At 33.8% G+C, this 21,558-nt stretch overlaps 2 protein-coding genes, 2 long non-coding RNA genes and 1 other non-coding gene across 5 annotated transcripts; 2 read left to right on the top strand and 3 right to left on the bottom strand.

Annotated features, from left to right (window-relative positions):
• Nucleotides 1–735: 735 nt before the first annotated feature.
• Nucleotides 736–874, bottom strand: LOC127899010 (small nucleolar RNA Z247). The gene has a single exon (XR_008050778.1). It is a non-coding gene; the product is annotated as a small nucleolar RNA Z247 (small nucleolar RNA).
• A 4,110-nt stretch (nt 875–4,984) lies between these two features.
• Nucleotides 4,985–7,055, top strand: LOC127903651 (uncharacterized). The gene is made up of 2 exons (XR_008056366.1): nt 4,985–5,699; nt 6,909–7,055. It is a non-coding gene; the product is annotated as an uncharacterized LOC127903651 (long non-coding RNA).
• Nucleotides 7,056–13,182: 6,127 nt separating this feature from the next.
• On the bottom strand, nt 13,183–14,313 carry LOC102627892 (putative F-box protein At1g32420). The gene has a single exon (XM_006467098.1). It carries the CDS (start codon nt 14,311–14,313, stop codon nt 13,183–13,185), a length of 1,131 nt encoding a protein of 376 aa, XP_006467161.1.
• Nucleotides 14,314–15,220: 907 nt separating this feature from the next.
• Nucleotides 15,221–16,454, bottom strand: LOC102619045 (uncharacterized). The gene is made up of 3 exons (XR_008056734.1): nt 15,827–16,454; nt 15,609–15,723; nt 15,221–15,444 (listed from the first exon to the last, which is right to left on the bottom strand). It is a non-coding gene; the product is annotated as an uncharacterized LOC102619045 (long non-coding RNA).
• An 825-nt stretch (nt 16,455–17,279) lies between these two features.
• On the top strand, nt 17,280–18,285 carry LOC107176384 (187-kDa microtubule-associated protein AIR9-like). Its single transcript, XM_052445119.1, has 3 exons — nt 17,280–17,679; nt 17,783–17,897; nt 18,062–18,285. Exons 1-3 carry the CDS (start codon nt 17,482–17,484, stop codon nt 18,226–18,228), a joined length of 480 nt encoding a protein of 159 aa, XP_052301079.1. The 5' UTR covers nt 17,280–17,481; the 3' UTR covers nt 18,229–18,285.
• Nucleotides 18,286–21,558: the final 3,273 nt, after the last annotated feature.

Here is a 21,558-nt window from a genome sequence, read left to right as displayed (position 1 = left end):
ACGGACGTGGCCACTCATAAACACCATTTCTAGTTGTTCCTTGCAGAAGTAGTGCCCTCGTGCGAAGATCCTTCACATAAAAGGAAGTTGGTAAGAATTCAACAGACACGTTATTATGAGAACAGAATTGAGAAACAGAAATTAAATTCTTTTTCATAGATGGAACACATAAAACATTATTTAAAGAAAAAGACTGAGAAGAAGATGGTAGGGTGGTGGAACCACTATGAGTAATAGGTAGACCGGTGCCATCTCCAATGTGCACACTTTCAGAGACCGGGTGTTCATAATGTAGTGACAGGTTATGAAGATCTGTTGTAACATGATGAGATGCACCAGAGTCTAAAATCCATTCGATGGCAGAGGGTGCAGGAGGAGTAGTCATGTAGGTTTGTGGGGCAGCAATATGGGCTTGAGGCTGAGTATTCGAAGACCAAAGAATGTGTCTAAAGGTTGGACAACGTTTTGTAGAGTGACCTTGTTGGCGACAAAGTTGACACTTACCAAGATAGGGACGAGGTTGAGTAGGAGGAAGTGGAGAAGGTGAAGGTGAGTGTGTGTGTGAAAAGAAGGGTGGACGATTATGTGAAAAGAGAGGTGGACGATAAGGTGGATTAAAAGGACGATTTTGGGGCTGGTTTTTAGGTGGATTGTGAAAGGGTTTTTGAGCTGGATTGGCAGAAGCGGGCATGTTGGAGAGATTAGCTTTCTTTCGTGCTTCATACTTTAGATGTGCTTCAAAATTGATGAGTTTCTCATGCAGTTCATCAAACGTAATAGGGTTGTCACGGACACGGATGGCTGAGCAGAGGTCTTTGTAATCTTCATCAAGGCCACCTAAGATTTTTAATATGAGATCCTCATTATCAATGGGAGCATTAAGCATAGCAAGTTCGTCAGCAATGGTTTTGGCATGTTGGAGGTAGTCAGTAATTGTCTGTGTGCCTTTGTGAATGAGACGAAGATCCTCTTTTAATTGTGTGAGACGTCCTCGTGAGGGTTTGGCATAGGTATTGGCTAGAATAGTCCATGCTTCTTGTGATGTTTTTGCAGAGGCAATAAATGGAACAAGATTGGGAGAAATAGACCCGGCAATGGCACTAAGAATTAATTGATCTTGCCGGATCTAAAGCGAATAATTTGGATTAGGCTTGTTGTCAGTTTCGGTAGTGATGGTTGGAGAGGGACAAGGTTTGGACCCATCAATGAATCCCATAAGATCATATCCTATAAGTATAGCATGAAATTGAAATCACCAAGATGTATAATTAGAGAAGGTAAGTTTGATGGATATTTGAGTGGTTGTGTTGATTGAAATAAGAGAGGAATTATTGTCAAGAGGATTGACGATGATTGGAGAGGTTTGGTTGGAAGAGGAAGTTGGCGAACTAGAAGTGTATGGAGTTTTTAAAGGATCGGCCATTGTGAAAGATAAAGAATTGAACTTGTGAATGTTCTATAGAGGCTCTGATACCATGAAAGGTTTTAGAGAATAATATAGATTTGGGAAAAATGGCTTGACCAGAATTCATTGAAAAATATAATTACAATTTATACAATTTACATGTTTGTATAGAAAAGGAAATAAATAATAGAAAGGGAAATAAATAATTCACCTATTGCTAGCTTTCTAGAATATTGTAACTATCCAAGAATAAAATATTTACAACCAAAAATAGATGATATACAATCAAGCAAAGGTTGACTACAATGATTCCTTAATATTTAGCTATTGTTATGCAGCGAGAGCAATTTCTGAAACTTTCCATGGATGTATTACTGCTGTTTTGTAATTAAAACTGCACATGAAAATTTTGGGTGCTGTTTTGTAATTATTACTTTCCATGGATGTAATTTTGCTGCTAAAAGTGCATATGAAAAATTTCAGGTGTTGTTTAGATGCTGTTTTGAATCTTCTTTAGTTCTTTTCTGTTATATTTATACTTGGCTGTTCCTTTTTCCTTTGGTAATAAACAGGCACAACCTTTGCAAGGTTATATCCAAAGATGCTATTAATTCTTTGGTTAAAATATAGGAATCTAAACTTTAGGCCTCAGTTTTTTTATTTTCCAATGTATAATGGATAGATATTGGGTGTCATATGGATGATGCAATTAAACGCTTTTTTATTGTCTCTATTTTAGAAAATATGTTGTCATTTATTACCAAATAGGTATTTTGTATTTTGAAACTACATAATTAATATATTCCTCACTTTATTTTATGGAAAAAGGAGTTACAACGGAGGAGAGATAGGTTTGGTTAGATGCGAGTGAGCTATATGTACATGGGAACTTGCTGTTAGATATGACACATGATAGATAAATTTGAAGTTAGTCTATAAAATTAATAATGATTTGGTATTTCAAATTTTGGAATTTTTTTAGTTTTGTTTATTAATATATATTAGTTTGGGCAATGGAGAATGAAATAATTATTAAAATATTATGTTTGATAAGTTAGAATTTAATACGTTAGAAAGTGATAGAAAATTAGAAGGAAAATGTAACTAATAGAGCCAAATGGTACCTGAAAAAATTTATGGGTGTTATTTTGTAGATAAAACAACACCTGGAATTTTCATGTGTTGTTTCCTATTTTTTTAATTTTTCTTTTCTATTTTTTTGTATTATGTACATACTAGTTCTTTTTTTTTTTTTTTACCTTCGATAATTAACAGATTTTTGCAAGACAACATCTGAGCGCGTTAATTCTTTGGTTACAAAGTAATAAACTTTAGGCTTGAAAATGGTGGAGTTATGGAAATTTTGATGTAGAAGCGAATTTGTATTATGTTGTAGGTTAGTGCATGTTAAAGTTTTTTGTGAAGCTATCTTTTGTATATGTGACATTTAAGTGAATTTAATCGGAAATTGCAATTGAAACAGAGGCTTGAAATGGTTCTTAAATTACAATTTTTTTTTAATCAATGAAAAGATGACCTTTATTGTCCAAAAAATGTCATTAAATTTAACTTATAATGACGGTTTTTACTAGAACTATCATTAAAGGTAGTCAATGAACATTATTGACTGTTATAATATAAAAACTGTGATGAAAATAAATAAATGATGACCGCTTTTACTAGAATTGTCATTAAAAATAATCATACTACTAATAATAAAATAACAGTTAAAACACAAAAACCCATTAAATCTCAACATTTAATAATGATTCTTAAACAAACAAATCATTAAAAATATTTTTTTCTTGAAATTGGATGGAAATTAATGACGGATTATTAAAAGAGCCATCGTTAAAAATTGAAAAAGATGACGGTTCATAATGGTCACAAAAAATAATCTCATTTCATTGTTACTATTTAAGATGTCTAAGATGATGGTTTTAAAACAGTTGTCCCTCTCTTCATTGTTATTCCACACCTAAGATGTGCCATGGAATATCAAACCCCCCTAATAACTTTCCCTCTCTTTTGATTGAGAGTAAACTTTCTCTGAAGCAATGAACATAAAACCACAAGCCTCGGAGTCCCAGATCCCTCATTTCTTGGGCATTAGGATCATATAAGAGTAGTTGTCCGTCACTAGATTCTAAGAATATTTCACCGTTCTTCCAAAGTCCAAGTGGATTGTACGCTTCTATAAAAGGTCCAATAGTAAATTGTTTGATCCAACACCTTTCTTTCAGCACCCACAATTGATAACACTTCTTGATCTCATCTAAAGCTATTAAAGAGAGTGAATTATCGTATAATCCAAGGGGCCCGTGAGTTAATTCAGGAGTGCATGGGCTTTCTATCTCTTGGATCACCTCGTCGCTCAAGTCAAAGGATATAATCACATGGTTTTCGCCTTCTTCTCGTGCTAACCAATAACAAACTCCGTTCCAGTATGTACTATCTATTCTACCACATACATAATCTCTTCCTAGTTTAAAGCCTCTAAAACCTCTCCAAGAATCAGTACTTAAGTTATAAACTGCTATATGTGAAAAATCATAATAAAAATCTATTTTTGTATCCAACAAGGTCAGTATCAAAACCAACTTGTAATCATTGCTCACAATATCTAGTCCGAATCCAGCACTAGAATTATGAATCGTTGTATGGGGCGGAAGAGAAGCTCTGCATTTTGGGAGCCGTCTGAGCTCTTGGGTTGCAAGGTTCCAAAGAGATATATATTTGTTACCGTTCATCAAACAAAATATACCTTCATAGGGGCCAACAAACCCTACAGGCATTATTGGAGGATTGTCAAGACGTTTTGTGGATAAGTCTATCAACTTCTCATCCAGGAAGAATGTAAAATAACTCATTTCCAAATTTCTATCATTCTCATCTTCGAATGTACAGTATACTAAGAGACGGGTGTTGTGATCTTTTCGTTGGTGCTTATGGATGAATCTAGGGCTTTTAGTTAAAATGTACCAAGATTTACAAACACTCCTATATCGTATTAGAGACTTCACCGGCAATCTTAATAACATTTCAATAATTGCATCAGCTGGCAAATCTGCATTGCTTTCCACCATTAATATATCTCTCTCCATTTAAGCTCATAATCAAATCGATGCTTTTCCTGCCATAATTATTTATCATATATTGTAAAACACCAATTTCATTTTGCTATCAATTTAAAGAATTAATTAATTTCAACATTTGACTCTGATGACAACAAAAGACTAAAGACTAAAGACTAATTATCGTATAATATGCGCTCGAAAAAAGTAAATCCGACATTTCTATTGCTTGCTTGCAACAAAATGTCCAACAATAAAATTGGTAATTTTTTGGGCATGAATTACCGTTTGTGCTAAAGATTATGGGATAAAGTTAAAAAAGAACATGACATATCTCCTTAATTGAAAAGGAACATGACATATTTAAGGGAAAAAAATAGTGTCAAAGCAGCAAGAAATAGAAACAACTTTCTACCTTACTCTAGTTGCATGGCTGGCGTCGACGAAAGCAAATTGTACAACGCTATCAACTTTTACAGAAATCAAATTAATACAGATCCTAGTGTGCTGGATCAAGCTTCCACCTCTGGGATGTTGGAGGTCAAGTTCAACAAAATTTTGATCTTGAGAGACCAATGATTATATAGAAGGGGAAATTGCGAAAAGCGCGGACAATCATGGATAGGCAATAACTCCGCAACTATGTTGTAATACCCCACACCCCATTTCTTTGACTTTTTCCCAGCCCTTTATAAAAAGATAAAAAAAAAGCTGACGGGGACAGAGAGGACAAAGAGAACCGGGTCGAACCCGACCTCCGAACGTGACCCGACCGGTTATCCCATTTCCGGCCACCACTCCAGCCAAGCTTAGTACCGATCGGAAGCTCTTGAGCCACTGGTTATCTGCATGTCGTCCTTGCCGCCGGAAAACGTTCGGAAAGCCACCGATCGAAGCCTTAAAGTTTCGCGGAATCGCCGCCTCGATTGGCTGCGATTTTGGCGGTTTTCGGTGACGCCGCCGCTTTGGTTTTGTTCCCCACCATCTCCTCTACTATTTCCGACCATCCACTGCCGTCGAAGATGTTGTTTTGCGCCGATCGGCCACTTGAGTATTCGCGGTTTCCGAGCTGGATTTCGGTGCCGTTGCCGCGCGTGGAAGGTCACCACCGCCACCATTGGACTCAGCGTGGCTTGCACTTTCCGTTCTGAGCTTCCCGTCGCCGTCGGTTGAATTCCGGTGACCGTTGACCGGCAAGCGTATTTCGGTAAATTTACAGTGTAAGGACAATTTTGTAATTTCATATTTTGTGGGTATTTTAGTAATTGTCAAAATTGTGGATAAAGTTGGTAATAGGGATGGCAATAGCGGGTTTGCCATTACCAAACCCAAATCCGCACAAAATTGAAATTATCAAACCCACCCGCAACCCGCAGCGGGTTTTAATTTTTTTAAAAAAATCCACCCGCAGCAGGTTTTAACAATTACCAAACCTGCAATGATATCCGGTGGATTTTTTGTGGATTTTCGTATTTAAAATCACAAATGTTTAATATATAAATTTATAATAATAACCTCAAATTTCATATAACATACTCAATTTTATATTTAAATAATGTAAATGAAAAATTAAAATTTCCACATCAATTCAACATAAATTCTCAAATTTAAGTATAAATTACACAAATCTATTTTAAAAACACAAACTAGTATCTAAAAATAATAATTACATTTCATATTATCATTTAAAACAAGCTCTAAGAGAATATATTCATTTCATTCACCACCATAAGCACCCATCCAACACAATGCCTATAATAATAATTAAAATTAATATTTTCAAATACTAATTCGAAGGGAAATGCCTTTAGTTTTCTTTAGGTTATGACTTTAGAATAGGAGATTGACCACATAAACACATACACAACTTTGAACCTTTGGCTATTTGGTAATTTGATTAATGACATTATTTTTTTTATACATTTATAGATTAAAATTAAATTAAAAATATTTAAAAAAAATATTGCGGGTTTGGTGGATATTCATGCGGGTATCCACCGGATATAAGGTTAATACCAAACCCACCCGCATCCATGTACGGGTTTTAATTTATAATACTAAACCCGCCCGCAACGGATAAAATTACCCACAACGGGCGGGTTTTGGCGGGTGGGTTTGGGCGAGTTTGCGGGTTTGCGAGTACAATTACCATCCCTAGTTGGTAATTTATGATTTTGACGTTAAGTTGGTAAATTATGATTTTAGGGGTGTTTTGGTTATTTTGAATTCAAGGGCATTTTAGTAATTTTAAGATATTTGAGGGTAATTTTATAATTTGAGGAATTAATGTGTATTTTGGTGATTTATGATTTAAATTGAGATTATTTGAGGTTAAGTATGGAATGTGATTATATCGAGGAATTTGAGAATATTGGATTTTATGATTATGATTTAATTTTATCTTATGAGAGTATTTTTATTGATTTTAGGCCGATGATATCTATACGCATTTGGTACTCGAGAATGTCAGAAAGTAAGTAAATTAAATTTTCAAACGAATCACAATAAACAACGTTATATGTTTGACATGTTTGGAAAGTCTATTTTGATATATACGGATATTGATTTATATGTTCTGCCCATGTGTTTACATGATGTGTTGATAGGATGTGTTGTTATGTGTTATGTGTGTATTTATGGACATGGGTATATGTATGTGTAGAATTTCATTGGCATGAGCATGAAAATGCATTATGTTTTCTATAAAACGAGAAAGTGAATTTTAGACAACCGAAATTTGAAGAAAGAAAGATTGTTTTACAATTTTGGCTTGGATGTTTGAATTCATTACTGGCTTAGGGGAGGACACTATGGATGTTATATTATTGTTATGAGATAAGTGGGCGAGGAACGTGTTGGCGAGAAACCCAAAGTGTATGGAAGTTATGAATATTAATAGAGTGTCCTACTAAGCAGTAATTGAATGAAGGTAGTTCAAGTGAGTGATTTGAAAGAGAATTGAAAGTTTGAGAATGATAGAATGAGATTTCAATGAATTGTTTACAATGTTTTCGAATATCATGGCATGTCATCTATTTGCGTTATATGTATGTATGTATGTATGTATTTTGGTATATGAAAAATTGGTTTGTTTATTGAATTTCATACTCATTATAATTTATTATGAGTCAGTTTTCATAAATTAGGATTGATTCATGATGAATGACGAGAAGAACATGAATTAAGGACGGTAGATAATTTGACATAAATTTTAAATTTTTCCGCTGTAATTTGTGTAATATATTTGTATTTTGAGGTTTAAATTTTTATGAATTGTAAAATGATTATTATTATTATTATTAAGTATAGATATTTGAACTCTAGTAAGATTCGCCCTCCACGGAATTCGCCCCGTAGAGGTCGGGGCAGGTGGTTACACATGTTGATTGCTAGAAGAAGCTATTAGCATCAGAATTTCCTTGCTGATAATTCGGTTTTTTTTTAATTAATATTTATTATTCTGATAACTATATTTTGTATTGATTAAATAGCTATTAATAGAGATATAAAAGGTTAACGGAAAGCATAATCTGGAAAAAAATTTACATGGGAGATGTTTATTTTCATTTTTTAAAATGAAGCCTAAACCCAACCTATGGCCCAGCCCGACCTAAAATGAAGTGTCCTAACTTTTATCAAACTAGGATCGGGCTTGGACTTTATCTAAGCCCAGCTATAATCTTTATTATTTATTTTTTTAATTTTTACATACTTTTTTAAAATAGGATCCACTTCTTCATTCTTTAATAATAATAATAATAATAATAATTTTATTATTATTATTATTATTATTATGTTGAATTTGATTGTAAAGAATTTAATAAATTATTTTTTATTTAGCTTTAACAACAATAAAACGTGTAACAATTAATCAAATTAACAAGAAAATGAATAAACTATGAAATACTAATTAATACGAAATAGAGACAAATGTTAGTGGAGACTGGAGAGAGTTGTGACCACGTTTTTTTGTGTGTGCTCTTTAACTTTTAAGTGTTACATTTTTTTTATATTAAAAATTAATTTAAGGGTCAAGCGTCAGTCAAGACTTTTTAACAAGTAAATAAATAAAATATGAAATACTAATTAATACGAAATAGAGACAAATGTTAGTGGAGACTGGAGAGAGTTGTGACCACGTTTTTTTGTGTGTGCTCTTTAACTTTTAAGTGTTACATTTTTTTTATATTAAAAATTAATTTAAGGGTCAAGCGTCAGTCAAGACTTTTTAACAAGTAAATAAATAAAATATGAAATACTAATTAATACGAAATAGAGACAAATGTTAGTGGAGACTGGAGAGAGTTGTGACCAAGGTTTTTTGTGTGTGCCCTGACCTAAATGTAAATTTCTACAGGCTTCAGATTTTCAAGTTCTTAAAAATAACAAATTAGTAACAAACAATAATTAACATAAAAAAAAGTTAGTAAGGCCATTATTTAATATAAATGGGATATTAAAAAAATGCATTTATAATTTTTTTGATCTTTTATTCTTTTGACATCAATGGGAATTATTAAATTACATTTTCATCTAATAAAACTTATAGATTAACTATAGAGAGTCAATTTAGGTTTTTTACAGTAACTTTTCATATATTGTATAGGGGTCCCAATTTTTTATTTTTTTTTCAAATCCTACATTGTCATGGCACCTTTTGGTCTTAATGTTCCTTTGCCCTTGGCCATGGCCATCTTAAACTAGAAAAAAATTTATGAAAAGATAAATGTCTTTGTTGACCTATACAATCATACAGTCTTTTGATTTTGATGATAACAAATCACGTGTCATGGGTAAAATAGAAAAATGCATATATTTCACAATCTTACTAGCTCTTGAAGGGCAAAAATCATTCATGTGAGTTCAAGTTCAAGGCACTCAATGGACAATGGCACAAAGCTCATCAAGTTAAGGACAAGCGTTAAGGGTTCTAACTAAAGTGATTTCTCTTGTTACATTTTTTTGTAAAGCTAGTATGATTAAACGTATACATGATTGAGCATTTAAAAGCTCAAATTACATTTCATGACATTTTAAATAAATCATTATTTTCATACTATAAAGGTTTTATACTTAAATGAAATGATTTTATGAAATTTGTTGTTTTCAATTTTATAGACTAAATTGAAATAGTTTTGAGAACTTTGAAATCAACAAGTATTGTTTGAAATTCTAGAAATGGACCTATTGGAAAAGTTATATAAAGTTTTTAGATTATAGTATAATTTCATAATGTTTTTGGTGTAAAATATAATTTTAAAAAGTTAGTAGTAAACCTTTTCACCGTAGCGACTTACTGTTTATGATTTTCTAGAATTGAAATAATAAAACTGCTAATTTCAAGCGGTAAATTGTTTGCGTAAAATTTTCAAATTTAAATATAGTCAAATAACAAACGGTGAACTATTTCATGGGAAATGGTAAATTGATTGTGCCCATAAAGTTTATAACAACTAGTTTCTCTCTTCAATGGCTAGTTTTCTTATCAAATTATAAAAAGCTAAATCAAATTGATTCCAAGAGAGTTCTTCAATCTCTATCAAGCTCAAGCTTGTTCATACAATTCATCTCGACCTTTCATTTGCTTATTCATAAACACTGATTCATTATTGACTATCATTTGTTCATATACTCTTGTGAGTGGTTTGATCTTTATAATCTTCATTTCAACATCAAAAATTGAGTGATTTAAGTGTTGGAAACACTTGGGAAAGAGAGGTGTGGAATCATCTTGAATTGTAATGGTTTATTGACACCTTAGAAGTCAATTATAAACATCTTGAAGCCTTAGGTTATAAGGCTTGGTTAGTGGAATTCTCAAGCTGGATTTGCTTGGAGCCATAGATGTAAGCGGGTTGCTGAACCACTTAAAAATATCGTGTTGGTTTCTCTATCCTTAATTCTTTAAATTTACTTATTGTTGAAATTATTATTATTATTGATGGTGGTAGTTATTGGTATTGAATTGTGGTGTTGTTTTTGAAGAATTTTCTAAAAACTCAATTACCCTCTTGGGTTGTCCAGCTAGAATTTCAGTCTTCATTTAAATTTAGTCCATTCCAAAGGGAAGTTTACGTTCTAGTCTCCTTAGATTGACAGGGTTTGTATTTTTTATACTTAAGTCTGTCGTTTATTCATTTTGGTCCTCATAAAACAAACATCATGCTTCCCCTGGCAGGAGGCATAAGACATGTAAAAGATCCAAAACACTCAAATTGTTGGAAGTTTATTTTAAACCTTTCTTTTTTTTTTTTTTTTTTTTATGAGAAACAATAATTTATTTGATATAGACAGCAAAATAAGTGTGTTGCATAATAAATGCTTTTAGTCATACTGCATCGGATTAAATCCTCTCCCTGTATATCTGTGGAAAACAACAATCAAAAGACTTGTAGTTAAAAAATAAATTAAATGGCGAATATTTATTTATCTGCTTCTATAAAGTTAGAAAAGTAAAATAGCAAGAACAATGATACACATCCTAAATTATATTTCGGATAGTAGCTCCCGCCAATGAGAACCTAATATTCCCTATCCATCTTCTTCAAGCAAATTTTTTTCCGTTCTTTCCTTCTGAGCTTGATACTTGCCGCAACAATAACAAGAATTTGGCTAAAACATTTGTCTACTTTGTTATTACCGGGTCCTGCTACTTTGCCACCATTGCAGGATATTCCCAAATTTGTCTTTTTGTGATCCAACCATTGGATCCAAAGTAAATTAAGTAGTATTTGCAAAAGTTGTTCAAAGGCAAGGATCTATCCAAAGTAAATTAAGTAATATTTGCAAAAGTTGTTCAAAGGCAAGGATGTATATACTTAGGTTATTAGCATTGCCATTCCTATAGATTCTCAAAAGGTCTGGACAAAACATAATTATTATATATCGAACTCTCTTTGAATCCCCTGTTAATCTTTTTCCTCTCTCTTCCCCCTTGAACCTGTAAGTAATCTTTGGACAGCATTTATTTTTCCTTCTGTCTTCATCGTTTATACCTTTCTAAAAAAAAACATTTTTATTTATTTGCCAAGTTGTTAAATTAGAGACCTGAACTACAAAATAAAGAGGAGTTTGTTATCCTCTGTTTTTATTTCTTTGGCTTCATTGTGACAACAAAATTGAGCTATTTATTGGTAGAACAACTATGCCTTGTCTTTTCATGTATATTTGGTAAAATTTATAGAGACTTATAATGAATTTATTAGTTATTGTCTAAAAATAATATAATCCATGTAAAGATTTCTAATAACTTCATTGATTTGATTTTCATGAACTAAAATGAGAAGAGAATATGTGTCTTCTTTTGCTCAAGAGATAGAAACATATAGAGCAAAGTTCTTCTAATTGGCCAAAACCTAAAAGACTTGTTGGTATTTGGTTAAGCTTCTTTTATATTTGGCCAAAAAATCATGGTTCAAGCTTTTAATGATCATGGTTCAAACTTGAGATGGGTAAGTTCTTTTAGTGCACTTGTTCCATCAACTATAATATAGTTTCAATTTTTCTTTTCAAGTTAATGATTGAAACTTTGAGATTGTAGTTGGGACATGGAAATGATTAGAGAGAATATGGCGAGTGAGAGAAAGAGAGATGAAAGTTGAATCTTAAGCCTCTTTACATAAAAAATAATAATAATAAGTAAATAATTTTTTTTTATAATTACTGACAAAACTTGATCATTAAATTAATTGATTGTGACAAATATTGGCCAAATTAAGCTGAGCATCTCTGAGAGGTCAATAGTGTAGCAAATCCAACTTGAAAACATTAAACCAAATTAACATATCGAGCAACAGATCAAACCCAATTGATTGATTTGGTTTATTGTCTTTGACAATTTAAAAATCTGAAATTATCTATGAAATTTTCTCAAAAAAAGAGAGAGAAGAAGAAAGAAATTGAAAAAAAAAGGTGAAAGAAAAGAAAAACAAACGTGGAGCAAGAGCAGGATTAACAAGAAGAAAAATAAAATAGTCTTAAAATTAGGGTTTGTATCTTAAAATTTTAAAACCTATAGTTTTTATTGTTAAGGTACAACTGTGCAGGATAGTTTTGTCCGTTATTTCTTAGTAATTTTTATCCTTCTAATTAAATTGTTTCTAGTATTATGATATACATCTTTTTGGACCTTAACACAAATTTGTAAATCCAAAATAAGTTTGCTCCGTTAGCAGCTGCTTAATTCTGAAATCATTTGAATAACATTGTTCATCAGATCCAATAAACAAAATCTGACATCCAAAATATGAAAGAGGGAAATGAATCCATAGAGAATTAGAGATATAATTTCAAATTCCACTGTTAGAACTATTAATGAAATCAAAATATTAGCAGAGAAAAAATTAAATCTAGTTGTAAGAGGGAAATCAGTTGCCTTCTTTCACGAGGGATCACGAAAACTAATGATAAGAGCGTATTAGATTAAATTTGGAAGAGTGCGTGTAACAGCAAAACAAAATATTATATCTTGCAATGTTTCTCGAAGTTCGAATATTAGATCTCCTCCAAGAGTTTGATAGAGTTGACTAATCACCGGAGTATTTTGAGAGGTTGAAGGGTGAAAAATCAATTTATACTCTATCTACTATACTTTTAAAAGAAATAATTAAAAAAAAATTCAAACATTTTTACCTCGCTTTGGTCTGTATCCTCGTATCTTCGGTTAATACTCCCACGAGGAATAAAAATTAATTAATTCACAACTCACTCTGTTTGATGTACACCCAAAACATGCCATGGAATGTCAAAGTCGAATACACCATCCCCTCCTTTTAATGGAATTAAACTCTCAGTATAAATATAAACTGAAAACCAACAGCATTCGAGTTCAAAATCCCTTAATTCCCCGGTACCAGGTTCATACAGGAGCAACTGTGAAGAGTTAGATTCAACAAAGAATGCGCCTTTCTTCCAAAACAGGAGTGGTTGGAAAATTCCTATAAAAGGTCCAACAGTTAATTGTTTAATCCAATTCTTCTTTCTCATCACCCATATTTTAAAACAGTGGTCTACATTATCTAAAATTAGTAGAGATAGAGACTGATAGTATATCCCAAGAGTCACATCTAATGATGATTCAAGTATGCAAGGCCCCTGTATCTCCTGGAACTTCTCGTCGGCCATGTTAAATGAAAGGATTACATAACTGTCGTTATCATTTTCCAATTTCAACAACCAGTAAAAAGCTCCATCGAAGTATGTGCGCTCAGATGATAATCGCATAGTGTAATCAATTGGCTTCAAATTTTTCCAGGAATTAGTACGTAGGGTATACACGGCAACAAGGGAGAATGCACATGAGGAATCTCTTTTTTCGTCCCACAAGGTTAATATTAAAACCACTTTGTAGTCCTTAGTTTTTGGATCCAATCCGAATCCAATTTTAGTACCAAAAACCCTCGTATATTGTGGAATGATAGCCCTATATTTCGGAAGAGTAATGGACTCTCGAGTTGCAATATTCCATAGAGTTATGCGATTGTTTAACCCTTCTATAAAAACAATACCACAATAAAGACCCTTAAACGATCCAAGTACGGGTTCTTGAGTTGAAAGATCTTGTAATGATAAATCTTCAAGTGTCTCATCCGGGAATAAACAAAAATACTCTTTCGGATGGCTATGCTCTTCTGTGTCATCCTCTTTCGCATATAGAACAATTAGACGGGTATTGACATCATTTTTAAGATGCATGGAAATAAAATTAGGGTCTTTTATTAAAGCATACCAAGATTTGCAAACGCACCTTAATCGTATAAGAGATTTCACAGGTAGCCTTGATAGAATTTCAATCGTTATGTCTTCAGGTGAATCATCATTGCCCAATAACACCATTTTCTCTTGTTTATATTAGGCTCTAAATCGAAAGAATCCCTTCCCAGCTGCCGCAAAATACTGTAAAACACGAGCGCTTCAATTTGCAATAGAATTGAAAATCAATTTTCACGGTATCTTGATCATGACAAATGAAATGGAAACGAGATTATATATATGGAACACCTTATCCATGAAACACCTACCGATTCACTTATAATGTAATGACAACGATATATATTTGACATTTCATTTGGAAACAATAATTCAATGTTATTTTTTCAGGAAATTTCCAGCAAGAAACAAATCGTTATGGCAATAGTGCACTTTTATAGGGAAAAATATAGTAATCTTCGCTGTGATCAAGCTAGCTCATAGACTTCTTTTTTTTTTTTTAATACCCTTTTGAAACGAGCTAATAGATTTTAGATGAATTGATATTCCAATTTACCTGAGACTCTACGCAATTGGAAAAGGCCTCCTCGTAATTCTAAGGGAGTTTTGATCTTGAAAGTCCATATACATATATGATGGCGTCGAAAAAGTAGCTTGAAGTAGGAAATTAAAAAAAAAAAAATCGTGGATGGGCAATAATGTCGTAACCAAGTTGACTGGTAGAGTGTTATTACGCACTCAAATCATACTGCCAGCTCATACTCCTTCCAGAATCTGTGAAGCTTTGCGTAGTAAGTCTGCTTGTACAGAAGTAACAGGTCACACCTTCGTCATATGCCAAGAATTATTCAAAGTAATGCTAGACTCATATATTTGGGAAATTTACACCAATAACCATAAAAATTTTGACTTTTTCTATCTTAACCCCCAAACAAACTTCTATCAACATTAGCCATAAAAAACCTTTGAGACCAAAATACCCTCTTTCTCATCTTGGGAAAGCGGGAATATACGCAACCAACTATTAGCACAATTACACAATGCTTTTATTTTTCTTTTTTCTTTTTTATTTTGGGTAGCGAGAGAACATTTACAACTTGACGCACATCCTGAATTCAACTAACATGCAGTCATACCTTGCAACACCTTTTCCTGGAGTCCCACCGCACCATGCAACCTCAGCAAAGCCTTTAATAATGTTTCCTTCAACTAGTTCGCCATGCACTTCAAGGTTCACAACCTTCGGGATTCCACTACCTTTGCATAATGAAGGCGCATAAAAAAGAACAATAGAGACTTTTAATAAGCATTCAGTAAACAATGAATTTTAAAAAATAAAATAAAATAATTTACCAATGTCTTCATGCTTTGGCCAATATGAAAGATATGCAATTTAATTCAACAAAAAGTGAAAGACATACCCCGTGAAACTGGAGAAGATATGGCAAAGATAGGAGGGTACTCAGTTTCTCCCAGCATAGGAGTACATTCCACTTTCAGAAATTTACCAATGTCTTCATGCTTTGGCCAATAAACCTGGTCATCATAAGGTGTCATCAACATAAGAGAAGAGAGAGGAAAAGCAATATTTTCCACCCAAAGTCCAAACAGCAAAGAAGATATAGCTAGAATCAGTTACCTCACTGGTGACACCAGAAATAGCAACAAAAATTGATAGTGGTCTCTCTCCTATGAACCACTGATATTTCAAACCTAATTGCAGATCAGTGCTCACAGTGCTATCTTAAACAAAAACAAAGTGACTGTGACAAGCATCTTGTTCGACTGGTTGATCTTTTTCATGATTTTCTGTTATCTGGGCAGGTTGATGGTTCATTTGAAAAGCTTCAAAACTCTAGGGCATTTGAAAGAGATGGAGAAACAAGTGTTTTTGTCCGGACTAGCAAAGCCATTGTGGACACCTTGGCTAAACATTGGACAACAACTAGAGGTGCTGAGATTTTGTCCATGGTGTCCAGTCAGCTCAAGGATAAGCAGCAGGAGCATGAAAAGTTTCTGCAGTTTCTAGCTTGGTGCGACAGGCACCTGTCGCACCAAGTTTCGTGCGACAGGTGCCTGTCGCTCTAAGTTTTGGTGCGACAGGTAGTCTGTCGTCAGATTCACTCATGACTCGCAGTTCTGAAACTCTCGATCAAGTTCAGAAGGGTAATTTGGGGAGAAAAGCGTGTGTTTGGCTAATGTTGATAGAAAAAAGTTGAGAGGATTAATTGTGAAAATAATAAAAGTTTTATGGTTATTTTTGTAAATTTCCCTTTATTTTTGCCCTATGAGGCAAGCTAATTATGCCAAGATTGAATTTATCCCTGATTGGCTCATGTGAGGTGATTCAGCTGTTTTTCCATCAATCAACTTTTTTCTTTATTTTTTTGCCAAGTGTCAACCGGGTATTGGCCCATTAATATCCTTCCAACTTTACCCCAACAATAATTATTTTTTAATCCCACCTAGTACATCCAATTTTTTTTCATTTTTAATTAAATTAGATTGAAGTAATCTTACAGTAGTTAATATAATTTCTCCGCCAATCAGAGGCAACGAAATTAATAAGGTTTATCAACATAAATGCTACTTTCACAAAAACAAAGCTACAAAACTTTGACATAATTGATAACAAGATTAAAACACCCTTTCCTTTAGACAATAATACTATACTTATTTAGTTAGATACAGTAATTATACCACAAGTAAGGAGTCACCAATCATTCTTACCATATGTCAGTGTTCACCTATCACATTACTTCACTTGAGATTTTATCCCAAATATATGGGGAAATTTACAAAAATAACCATAAAACTTTTATTATTTTCACAATTAATCCTCTCAACTTTTTTTCTATCAACATTAGCCAAACACACGCTTTTCTCCCCCAAATTACCCTTCTGAACTTGATCGAGAGTTTCGGAACTGCAAGTCGTGAGTGAATCTGACGACAGACTGCCTGTCGCACGAAGCTTAGTGCGACAGATTACCTGTCGCACCAAAACTTAGAGCGACAGGCACCTGTCGCATGAAACTTAGTGCGACAGGCGCCTGTCGCACGAAGCTTGGTGCGACAGGTGCCTGTCGCCTGTCGTACCAAGCTAGAAACTGCAGAAACTTTTCATGCTCCTGCTGTTTATCCTTGAGCTGACTAGACACCATGGACAAAATCTCAACACCTCTAGTTGTTGTCCAATGTTTAGCCAAGGTGTCCACAATGGCTTTGCTAGTCCGGACAAAAACACTTGTTTCTCCATCTCTTTCAAATGCCATAGAGTTTTGAAGCTTTTCAAATGAACCATCAACCTGCCCAGATAATAGAAAATCATGAAAAAGATCAACCAGTCGAACAAGATGCTTGTCACAGTCACTTTGTTTTTGTTCAAGACAGCACTGTGAGCACTGATCTGCAATTAGGTTTGAAATATCAGTGGTTCATAGGAGAGAGACCGCTTTTAATTTTTGTTGATATTTCTGGTGTCACCAGTGAGGTAACTGATTCTAGCTATATCTTCTTTGTTGTTTGGACTTTGGGTGGAAAATATTGCTTTTCCTCTCTCTTCTCTTATGTTGATGACACCTTATGATGACCAGGTTTATTGGCCAAAGCATGAAGACATCGGTAAATTTCTGAAAGTGGAATGTACTCCTATGCTGGGAGAAACTGAGTACCCTCCTATCTTTGCCATATCTTCTCCAGTTTCACGGGGTATGTCTTTCACTTTTTGTTGAATTAAATTGCATATCTTTCATATTGGCCAAAGCATGAAGACATTGGTAAATTATTTTATTTTATTTTTTAAAATTCATTGTTTACTGAATGCTTATTAAAAGTCTCTATTGTTCTTTTTTATGCGCCTTCATTATGCAAAGGTAGTGGAATCCCGAAGGTTGTGAACCTTGAAGTGCATGGCGAACTAGTTGAAGGAAACATTATTAAAGGCTTTGCTGAGGTTGCATGGTGCGGTGGGACTCCAGGAAAAGGTGTTGCAAGGTATGACTGCATGTTAGTTGAATTCAGGATGTGCGTCAAGTTGTAAATGTTCTCTCGCTACCCAAAATAAAAAAGAAAAAAGAAAAATAAAAGCATTGTGTAATTGTGCTGATAGTTGGTTGCGTATATTCCCGCTTTCTCAAGATGAGAAAGAGGGGTATTTTGGTCTCAAAGGCTTTTTTATGGCTAATGTTGATAGAAGTTTGTTTGGGGGGCTAAGATAGAAAAAGTCAAAATTTTTATGGTTATTGGTGTAAATTTCCCAAAAATAAAAGGAAATCAAGATATGTTGGTGCCATATGTGTTTCCTAAATATCAGCATCAATGAGGAAAAGTTCTTTGTCTTTTAACCTAAAAATAAGGAACTAATAAGAAATCAAACTTAAAAAGGTACCTCGTCAGCAGATGATGCCACAACATCTCTGTAACTACCTTCGTAAGGGCAGTAAGGCTGCCAGTCAACAACCGCTATGTGTACAAGAGTACAAATGATTAAGATCACTTTTTTTTAATATATTACAATCAGAGCGCTATTATTATTTACAATTCAAAATAAATCGGGACTCTCATAAATAATCATATTACAGTACAGTCTAAATATCAACCCTTACTTAAAGTTAGAAGGAGAATTTACCCTCACTATTAATATTAGAGAGAGATCGATTCTATTCCAATGTAGAGAGCCTACTAACCCCCATCATATAAAGTTAGGAAGGAGATTTTACCCTCACTATTAATATTAGAGAGAGATCGATTCTATTCCAATGTAGAGAGCCTACTAACCCCCATCATATAGGGGAGTCAAGTCTCAACGTTGATCATGCACTGAGACTTAAACCCATGCCTTCAAGGTTGTTGAGGGCATGGGTGTGCCAATGGGCTACGGGCCCATTGGCAATAAATATCACTTATAACTTGATTATAACTTGGTTAGCAATCTCATTTTAGTGGATCCAGCAAACAAAGAAGTGCCACATTGTAGAAAAATATGAAAATGCCCTTAAGGCATCGAACTTATATATACTCACCTAAAGGCACATAAGAAGGAGGCCTCTTGGTTTTTTTTCCTAACTCTCGAGACTTTTGAGCCGCTTCATCTTTTTGTTCTACCAATTTTATGGTTTCTTCCTCTATTTTTACACCTCCATGAAAGGTCTTCATCACATCACCTCTCAAAGGAGTTTTTCCCTTATTCTTATTGTGGAGACCTCTCTTATCTCTACTAAACTCATATTCTCCTTTATGTTATTACTCACCGTAAACAACCTTTAGTAGAATTTGTTCATATTGTAAAATGAATTATGTAATACTTTATTTATATAGGGGATTGGTGATGAGATGCTCCAATGGATATAGGCCAAAAGGTTGAACCACGTAAATTCTTTTGTGTTCTTTATTTTTATACTTATCTCTACTTATTAGGATGATTTTGGTGCCCAAATTTTATTTCACATATGGGCTCACTTGAGCTATCCCAGCTATTCTAAGAATCCTTGAGCTCACTTACTTCTTTCTTCTACACTTTCAAAGAAGAGAATTAGTACATGACCTATTCGAAGCTACCACGCTACCCTTTAACTCACTTTAACTCCTCATATCAACTCTCTAAATTAATTTTTATAAGCTTCTCTGAATTCTCTAAATTATCCCTTATATAATCACCAAAGTTCACCACTCAAATTACATCAATTGTACCATCAGCCCCAAGCATTAAAAAAACACACTTAAACCCAAACTCGGCATAAATTTGTCTCAAATATAAATTTATTTCTTTGAATCAGATTTGAGATGGATCTTATAAAAACTTCAAAATTGGTTCAAATTAGATTTTAGTGAAAATCCAATGAAAGTAATTATTTTTTTTATTAGAACCTGAGCTCCAGGTACGGCGAGATTTTTTCTTAAAGTCCAAGCCTTAAAATTTTTTTGCCAACCGCACAGTAACTATTACTTTTGGTTGGACTTGCATTAATTCTTCCTAATCAAAGAGATTATGACATGTACAAATAACAAAAATAAATCGAGGTCATTATGAACCTGACAAGAATAGGAGCCATTGTGACATATATATTTTCTAAGAATTAATTGCATTTTGAATGCACATATGGTAAAAATTAATTGAAATCATTAAATTATATAGGCTTGCAAAATGCAATTTAGCATCAATTAAAGAGGTAGATAATGTGATATTATATTATAAGATCATATGATGTAACATATACACCTTAATTTTTCCTAATTAAGTGTATTATGTGTTTTTCGTTTCGGTATTAATTTTAAAGTCGTCAGGTTGGTTACAAATTATTACGGACAAACTTGACGCGACTTGATTTCTTATCATGAATTAATGGATTTGAGTCGAGTTAATAAATGGATCGTGTTTTGAACAAATTTAAATTTGTCACGACATAAAATTGAGACAATTCGAACATGATTCAATGGCTGTGTAGTCGAATTTTATTTCAACACAGGTCCAGCATTAGCTTAATTGGTAGTAAGCTTTAAAAAAAAAGCTAATTTCTATAAATGGAATGGGGGGAGCTGGTTTCCAAAACGAGAAAGAGACGGGGTGCGTGCGCGAGAGAGAGAGAGAGAGAGAGTTGACCTGGTTTTCACTTGCGAACCTGACCCGACCCGCGAACGTGACCTGGTCGGATCTCATGATTCTGACCACCACACCGGTCGAGCAAGGTACCGAATTGAAGCTTGGAAGTCGGTCGTTATACTCCATCCATCCTCGTCGCTGAAAAACGGCCAGAATGCCGTCGATTTAGCTCGAAAGAACTGCGGGTTACCGGCGATTTAGCCCGAAAAGATTGCGACTCCACCCGTTTTAGTCGCCTTCGATTCCACAGGAGTTGGGCCGCACCACCACCGGGATCTTGTTCCTCAGCTCACCCTCATCATTTTTCGACCAACCCTGTCACCTAAAACGATCGGATTTCTATCGATCGGCCACTTGGAAGCTTCTTGTCGTCGTCGACTGAATCCTGGTCACCGTTGACGGTAGGGGCAATTCGATAATTTCACAAACTTTGGGGATAAGTTTGTAATTTCTGGAATTGATGGATAATTTAGTAATTTTGGACTAAAGCAGTTAGGTAATTTGAGATTTTGAGGGTAATTCGGTAATTTAAGTTATTAAGGTCATTTTAGTAATTTCGCACTTCGAGGGTAATTTCGTAATTTCTGACATTATGGTTATTTTTGTGATTTGAATTGAGGGTAGTTTGGTAATTGAAGATTTTGAGGATAACTTGGTAAAATAATGATGTTGGGGGCATTTTGGTAATTTTGACATGTAGGGGTATTTTGGTAATTTTATGCATACGGGAATAGTTTATTGCTGATAGATATTCGTTTCGAGAATTATTAT

The sequence above is a fragment of the Citrus sinensis genome, chromosome 7 (genome assembly GCF_022201045.2).
Source record: "Citrus sinensis cultivar Valencia sweet orange chromosome 7, DVS_A1.0, whole genome shotgun sequence".
NCBI classification, from domain to species: Eukaryota; Viridiplantae; Streptophyta; class Magnoliopsida; order Sapindales; family Rutaceae; genus Citrus; species Citrus sinensis.
Note: the sequence above shows the minus strand (reverse complement) of the source record. Positions and strands in the feature narration are given on the sequence as shown.

Excerpts from the sequence above, each read along its gene's own strand:
- LOC102627892 (XM_006467098.1), bottom strand. The coding sequence starts at position 14,313 with ATGGTGTTATTGGGCAATGATGATTCACCTGAAGACATAACGATTGAA.
- LOC107176384 (XM_052445119.1), top strand. The coding sequence starts at position 17,482 with ATGAACCATCAACCTGCCCAGATAATAGAAAATCATGAAAAAGATCAA. Across the intron at positions 17,680-17,782 it reads TTTCTGGTGTCACCAGTGAG|GTTTATTGGCCAAAGCATGA; the intron begins GTAACTGATTCT and ends TATGATGACCAG. Across the intron at positions 17,898-18,061 it reads ATCTTCTCCAGTTTCACGGG|GTAGTGGAATCCCGAAGGTT; the intron begins GTATGTCTTTCA and ends CATTATGCAAAG.